The 7,963-nt window shown below is 46.4% G+C and overlaps 1 protein-coding gene across 1 annotated transcript in view; it reads left to right on the top strand.

The window, feature by feature from the left end:
• Positions 1-1,268: 1,268 nt before the first annotated feature.
• Prkca (protein kinase C alpha) overlaps positions 1,269-7,963 on the top strand; it is a 478,497-nt gene continuing 471,802 nt past the window's right edge. Inside the window, exons 1-2 of the mRNA XM_008843200.2 lie at positions 1,269-1,683; positions 4,839-4,870. Of these exons, the coding sequence (XP_008841422.1) occupies positions 1,511-1,683; positions 4,839-4,870 (205 nt within the window). The 5' untranslated portion in view covers positions 1,269-1,510. The remainder of the gene's footprint in view (positions 1,684-4,838; positions 4,871-7,963) is intronic.

The raw sequence follows: 7,963 nt of genomic DNA, 5'->3' as shown, positions 1-7,963 counted from the left end.
GAGACAGCCTGCTTTACAGAGTGAGACCGGGTTTCAACCGCCAATAATGAACTTCGGGGAGATGGTTGCTTCCCTCCAGGGCTTTAGAAACACCCAGGCAGACCTAATAAATATTCAGGAGGCGCTCTCCGGTCCAGCCCCACGTGCATTCTTTGCATATCCAAGCCAGCTACTCTCTCACACGCAGTTTTACTTGGTAATTTACAAATGTTCTGGCCGAACTCTACACCTGCCAGTATTGCAGCAATTAGCTTAGGATGCAAAATGATTTCTAAATTAAGGTCCTGGACATGTAAAACCAAGATGGCCTGATCATCATCAGCACCCTAGCTCTCATAGCCAATGAATACAGAGTTCACAAACCAGGACAAAGTCCCCGAAGCATCCGGAGTGGTGATACCAGTCTGTCCTTGGACCTACACAGTATGCAGGTGAACTGCAGGTCAAAGACCGAAGGCCCCTCCTCAGTTACTTAAAACCGTTCCCTTTTTCCTGTCCTCTATACAAGGCGTGCCTGATAGGACTTGGGCATTTTAGGGGCTCAAAAGATTAGAGTGCCATTTTAGCCAGGTGAAAGGTCAAACTGATAGAGGCTGATGTGAAACCTGAAGGCTTGGGGGGAAGGGGCCACCTCTGCACCTGCTAAGGAGGGTGGCACGGGGTTCGGGGCGGGGGAGAACTTCCATCCCAGAAACGGGAAAGAGAGAATAGGGAGCGGAAAGTGGGAGGAGGAAGGTACGGAGAGGAGGAGGCTGGGCGAGACGAGCGGAAGAAGAGGAGGGTAATAAAGAGGGAGGAGAGCGGGAGGAGGAAGGGGAGGAAAAAGGAGGAAAAGAAAAAAGGCAGTGGAGGAGAGCGGATCCGCCCCTCCCGGTTCCGCCTCCTCTCCCCAGCTCCCCAGGACGCCGCCCTCATCGCCTTGCCTAGCAGGGCTGGAGCCTGGCCGCCCGCGTCCCGCGGGGTGCAGCAGCGTAGCAGCCCCTTGGCACTCTTCGCGCGCGCTCGCGCCCTGCGCGGAGGAAAAAGGAGGAAAAGAAAAAAGGCAGTGGAGGAGAGCGGATCCGCCCCTCCCGGTTCCGCCTCCTCTCCCCAGCTCCCCAGGACGCCGCCCTCATCGCCTTGCCTAGCAGGGCTGGAGCCTGGCCGCCCGCGTCCCGCGGGGTGCAGCAGCGTAGCAGCCCCTTGGCACTCTTCGCGCGCGCTCGCGCCCTGCGCGCCCCCGCCCCAGCCCGCGCGCGCTCGCTCTCCGGGCATGCGCAGTGGGCGGGCTGTCAGTGAGCGCGGGGCCAGCGAGCGAGCGAGCCTGCGGGCCAGCGTCTGCAGCTACCCAGCTCCGCGCAGCGCAGCGCAGCGCAGCTCCCGCCGGACTCTCCCCAGACGCCGGGCTCCTCCGCCACCTCCTCCGCCGCCTCTCGGCCACCTCGGCCCCGGCCCGCGCCCGCCGCCCCCGCCCACCCGGCCTCCCCGGCTGCTGCTCCCCGGCGGAGGCAAGAGGTGGTTGGGGGGGACCATGGCTGACGTCTACCCGGCCAACGACTCCACGGCGTCTCAGGACGTGGCCAACCGCTTCGCCCGCAAAGGGGCGCTGAGGCAGAAGAACGTGCACGAGGTGAAGGACCACAAATTCATCGCCCGCTTCTTCAAGCAGCCCACCTTCTGCAGCCACTGCACCGACTTCATCTGGTAGGTGCGCGCGGGGGACCCGGAGCACCCGGGTGCCACCCATTCCCGAGTCTCAGGTCTCGTCGCCCCGGAGGCTGGGGCTCGGGGACACCCCCAAGTCCAGACGCGTCCACACTCTCCCGGTTGACTCACTCGGAGAACTTGGTGCGCTCGGCAGGAGTCCGAACTCCCGCCCGGAGTGACAGGCGCGCGCGGTCCCCGGCCACCTGCACGCTCGGGCGACTCCCGGGGAAGTGGCCCGTGGCGAGGCTCGGCACCGTGGGGACTTGGATCCCCTCGGCGGGGTCCGGCTCACGTCCCCGGGGCGCACCCGCCCGCCCGGTGGCGGGGCGCAGCAGCCAGTCTGCTGGCCGGGTGGCAGCGAAGGGGAGAGGAACAGTCAAGGCACCTTGTGCAGAGTTGCCCCGAGAAACGCCCCGGAGTAACGGGGGAGCAGCTGAGGCTCCGCGCGTGGTTCCAAGTTGCTGGCGAGCCGGGCTGGGCGCGTTCCGTTCCGGGGAGTGTGTTTGTGCCTAGCGGTGGGCTGGGACTCCAGTGGAACCTTGGGTCCCTTGCCTGCTGTAGGCTGTGTCTGCTGGGCCGTGAGACGTGCTGTGGGTTGTGTGTGTGTGGGTGTGAGTGTGTTTGTGTGTGTGTGTGTGTGTGTGTGTGTGTGTGTGTGTGTGTGTGTGTGTGAGAGAGAGAGAGAGAGAGAGAGAGAGAGAGAGAGAGAGACCGAGACCCAGGCGGGGGACAGAGAGTGAGAAGAGAGATGCGCGGCAGCAAACTGTTGAAAGCTTGCAGTGGGGGAGGGAGGGCTAACCCAGCGTGCAAATGGCAGAGGGCAGAGGGAGTCATTTAAAATAGACCCTGTCAACAGGAGATTAAACCTGTAACCCTGTTGATGAGGACAGAGGCCTTATTTAAGAAAAATACTGTAATGGCTAAAGGTGTCCGAGTTCAGATGGTTTCCAGAGAACGCCAGCATGGTTAACTGAGGGACTTGATTAAATGGAAGGGTTCAAGGGTCTCTGGAGCCTACAAAATCAGGTGAAATTGTGTGTGGGCCATTAATTTTTTTCCTGTTGAGCGAATTATAGCTTTCATCTGATTTTTCAAATGGTCAACCCCCGCCCCCCAAGAAATACCCTCCCGAAGTTTAGAAATCTGAAACTAAGGGAGCTTCAGTCCCCTCACTTTTGAGTAGCAGTTTCATTTTCTCTCTTGGGACACCCCAACTCTTCTTATGTTTCTGGGATAAAAAGTTCCTTACAAGTCAGAGCTGTGGCAAGGACTCTTTAGATCTCTCCTCCCCTGACTGGGGACCTACATGGAGGTGACTGTGCTACATAGTGTGTACCCTGCCCTTGCCCCCCAGCAGTGTGGCATATACATCTCGGGGTATTGAGAGTAGAATGGAGGAATGGATGATTCTGTCTGGCCCCTTCCCATCCTGAGAAGGGCATCTCAAAAGGATAGCCCATGAACAGGATGCTAATAAACTGCTTGATTTTTCCTTTCCCTTTTAGATACCTGCTCAAAAGTATACTTTCATGAACAGCACAGCCTTTATGAACAGTTTGCACTGTGTAGTCAGCATTTGAAGCAATTGTGCTCAAGGAGTGGGTAATTGTAGATAAGGCTATTTAAAATGAGTTTTGGAGCATCAGGGCAAACAGGATATTGTGTTTAAGGGGCACTTTGCATCCTCCCATGTAAACTCTGAGATTCTGTTCCAAGGGGATAGACTGATGATTACTTCTGTGGGAAGTAGGTAAGTTAGAAAAAGGACAGAGAACATTACTGAGCCTAACTACTGTATCTCCACCATCACTGACCAGACGATCATTGATGAATCTATGAGGCATTCAGATCACCAGGCACACTGTGATATTGAAATAAAGACTTCTCTCCCCCTCCCTGAGCAATCCCAGCAGCAAGCCCTTCGCTTAATCTGAAAGCACAGTTAGTTGAAAGTCTAGGGAACTCTCTCTGCCCCCACCAAGACTGTCTTAGAGTAGATTTAATTTCTCTTGTTTTCTTTCATTATAGCTTCTATGAGTCTTTGATTTGCAATTTTATTTCAATATTTAAGCACTGATAATTTGAAGCTAACTATTTGGATTTAGCGTTTTTTGGGGGGATGACTTTTAAGATATTATAAAGGTATGAGGAGAACTTTGTAAATTTAAAATGTTATGCAAAGCAAGAGATTATGACAAGTGTCCAGAAAATTTGGATGCATTTTGTTTCGTTGCACAGTATTTGCAATCAAATATCAGGGTTCTCTGCTTATAGAGTATAGTCTCTAAAATCATTACAAGAACAAAACAGACTCTGTATGTGCTTTGAATGCTATTGGCTCTCAATAAAAATTAGATCTTGATAATCTCAAAGGCAAGCAACAGTCATGTTTCATCAAATCCGGTTCCTTAAGCCAAAATTAAATGTAAACAGTACTGCTATTTGGCGATTTCTAGACGTATAATTTTTTTTTCTATCTTTTTGAGACAGGGTCTCCCTGTAGCTCCCAGCTGACCTAGAACTCACTATGTAGTCCAAGCTGGCCTTGAACTCATAGAAATCTGCCTGCCTCTGTCTCCCAAGTGCTGAGACTAAAGGCGTGTGCCACCATGCCCGGTGACACACCACACAGTTTTTTTTTTTTTTAATTTAGAAATTACTTTTTTTTAATTTTAGAAATTACTTTTTTTGACACAATATTTTAAATAAGCTCACAAGCTACTTTTTAGTTGTCTTGGGGAGAAAAAAAATGTTTTTTAGGAATTAAATTAAGCTACTTCCTTTTTTATTGTTTTTAAAACCAGAAGGTCCTTTTTTGTTATTTGATTACTGTAGCCAACGACTTTGAATCTGCAGTCATGTTCTTGTTTTGAAACTTGAGTTCTAATCACAGAGTGGAAAAGATTGGATAGAAGCTTGGGATGTTGAAATAAGTCAGGGGCACTATATAGACAGATTGATTTTTTTTTTTTCTGTTACAGTTGAACTTGCACAGTCATTGAACTACATACTTAGGCATGTTTTTTATCAAACCACTGGGTTTTACATACAAAGGTTTTTAGCTCTGTAGACTACTTGGTGATATAACTTGTTTACAGTGTGGTCTCAGTGCAACAGATGCTAAGATATTTGTTCTTGTTTCTGTTTTTCAGGGGGTTTGGGAAACAAGGCTTCCAGTGCCAAGGTAAGCGACCTCGGTGGGCTTCATATTCAAGTATGTCCAGAACTAAGCATTGCGTACAGGGACTGTGCTGCTCTCCATGCTTTGTGATCCAAAAGATGCTATTTAGATAATATTTTCAAAATACAAATGATGTAAGTTTCGGCCTTAAAAAAAAATCACGTGGTATTGCCTAGTAATCTGCACACAGAATTGCCTTCTTCTTGTTGAAAAAAATAAAAGCAAAACCCTTCCTGTAATTTTATTTTTTGCTGAGAACATTCTTGTCAGAAACTGCTGTCTTCATGTGGGTGTTTAGAAAAAAAGGAATCACTTTGTATGTGCGAGGCATCTCTTTCTCATTCTTCCTCTGTTTTTGTTCCTCATCTTCTTTACCTATGTATTGGGTACTCAAGGCAAATCATTTTAGCTCATACGTCACTCTAGCAAGGTTTTGTTTAGATTGCCGATTGTCACTTAGAACAAGTATGCATGTTTTCAACTTCTTTTAATGCTGTCAGTCAGAGGGACTGATGGCCCTAGTATGACTGTGTGCTGGCTTTCAGCTTAAGTATATGACAGCGTGCATGCTCTCTGTTAGAGAATCCACTGTTTTTTTTCTCTGCTCTATGCTTGCATTGTGCAGACATCAAATACTGAACTTTTCATATTCCCATTCTTATCTGTGGAGTTAGCTAAATGACCCCTTTATAGCTTGTGAGGGCATCCCAGGATCCTTAGCTCACCTTTCAGGCCTGCCTGCTCACCATCTATAGTATGTTTATTTAGTTCTGGTTACATTTCCCATCTGGGCATAGGTTTATTATTAGGGCAAGTGGAAAGTACATTCTAGCCTGGAAAATATTGTCCTAACACTGTTTAATACTAAGTGCATTAGAGAGAGGCACTATGTATACTTCGTTTTACAAGTAAAATTGTTATTAGTAAGTTATCTTTTTTAATACTTCTAATTTGTGACTATGATTCTGTATTCGAGAGGGGCCATTTTAGGATATAGTGATCATTAATAGTCTGTCTTTCTTAATATAGTGATGTGCTTAAAACCATGATTGAATGAATCATTTTAAGAGCCCTATTTGGAAATGGATGGATATTCCTTTTAAGAAGAGAATAGAAGGGAAAAGCGTGTTGGACCAATGTCTATGGAAAACATTCACTTTTCTAATTCTCAAATTTGTGGGACTAGACTTTATAGGTTACATTTAGGTCTAAATTTGAATGTTGATTTTAAAAAGTTGAAGGACACAAATGAGATCTGAGTCTGTTATTTTGACGATGGCTTTGGTTTGGGTGTGTACCTATGGAAACCTAAGAAAAATATTTTCTGAGTTTCCTCAAGTATTACTTGTCCAGGAGAAAGTAGGTATGTAGTTTTAATACTGTATCGTTTTCTTCATGAAAATGATTCAGAGCTGTGTGGGTCTGTCTCAGCCCAGTCCTCAGAGTGGGTTTTATTGGTGAAGTCACAGAGTGGCCATGGCTCCAGGTTGCAAGGAGTTTCTATGTGATTTCCTGCATATCTGTTGACCTTCCAGTGGATTAGCAGGTTAAGTCTCATATCCTTATAGCTCCCTTTGACTTGATTTCATTTTTAAAAGTGATGCTCATAAAAAAATTTAAGAAGTGAAATAATATATACTTTTCTCTCCCCCTCAGGATGAGTTCTTTTTAAAACATCCATTCATTTTTTGTACATACTTAGTTTTTAAAAAGAAATCAAAATTTTATATCATTTGTGCAACTACTTTTTTCCCCCTCAGCAGTACCGGCCTCTCCATTCTCCATGTGTGGCTGTGTCTGACTTACTCACACTTGTCTCTACTGATGGGTATTTCAGTGGCTACGTTCTTAATGATACCACGATAGAGAACATCTCTGGGCACCGGTACACACATTTCTATAATAGATAACCTAGAAATGCGTATGTGTACATTTTAAATTTTAATGAGTCCTTCATAGTTGTTCTCCAAAAGGGCTCCAATTTATAGTTCAGTAGTAATGTAAAACTTGCCTCTTTGCCTTCAAGCTCTGAGTGGAGAGGTTGGTTGACAGAAACCTGCTTCATTTTTGCCAGCCTCATAGAGGACAGATAAGGGCCTCGCTTTCAGTGTCTATCTCCTGGGTAATTGGTGAGGTTAAACATTTTTTTTTCCCCAAATGTACAGTAGCCATTTATTTTTCTTCTGTGAATTGCTTTACTTTATCTAATACTGGATTTACAAACCAGACAAACCGGAGAACTGGGTTTTATATCCAGTTCTGGGCTTTGAGGAATTTAACTTCATGTTTAAGTAATAAATTCCTCTAGTGCATACAAAATTTTAATTCACTGTGACCTTTCCAAGGATGAATGGATTTATAACTGCTGTCTGCTTGCTACACTTTGTTTAGTATGTATCATCCATGCTTGACTTCCTGTGGTCATATTATATCCAATTGTTTGTGGTAAGTTAATTAAGAAAGATTTGATAGATGGACAATGATGTTTTTAAAAATCTTTTTGAGGCAGGGTTTCTGGGTTTCCAGTAGTTCCAGTCCCAGATGGCCTAGAACTTGCTATGTAGACCAGACTGGTCTCGTTCTCATAGAGATTTGCCTGCTTCTGCCCCTGCCTCCTGAGTACTGGGACTAAAGGTGTGTACCACCATACCTGCCTCTCAGGACAATGCTTTTAATGCCTCTTCAAAGTAGATGTTTCTCTGAACACCTGGTCGTTTTAGAATAAGTTTTGTCTTAATGTTCTCTAACTTTATTTTTCTTTTTGGCTCTGTTTATTACAATGGCATTCTTAATTCAGGAGAATAACTCATTATAGCTTTTTCTATTTCTGACATATTAGTTTTTTCTTTTAACCCGATGAGGTAGCATTTTCTAGCTAGGGAAACAGTCTCTTGTCTTGGTCAGCAGTTAAATTCTTGAAGTAAGTATATTCCCCATTCCCTCTCCCTTCCCTCCTCCCCCCTCCTCCTTGTCCTCTTCCCCCTTCCTTCTGCTCCAGCCTCCCCTCTTTCCTTCCCCTCCCCTCCTTCCCTCTCTCTTCTCCTTCCCTTCCCTCCCTTCCTCTCCCTTCTCCTCTCTTCTGTTTCTGTTTCCATC

Source organism: Nannospalax galili, unplaced genomic scaffold (genome assembly GCF_000622305.1).
Source record: "Nannospalax galili isolate Female #2095 unplaced genomic scaffold, S.galili_v1.0 scaffold781, whole genome shotgun sequence".
In the NCBI taxonomy this organism is placed as follows: domain Eukaryota; kingdom Metazoa; phylum Chordata; class Mammalia; order Rodentia; family Spalacidae; genus Nannospalax; species Nannospalax galili.
Note: the sequence above shows the minus strand (reverse complement) of the source record. Positions and strands in the feature narration are given on the sequence as shown.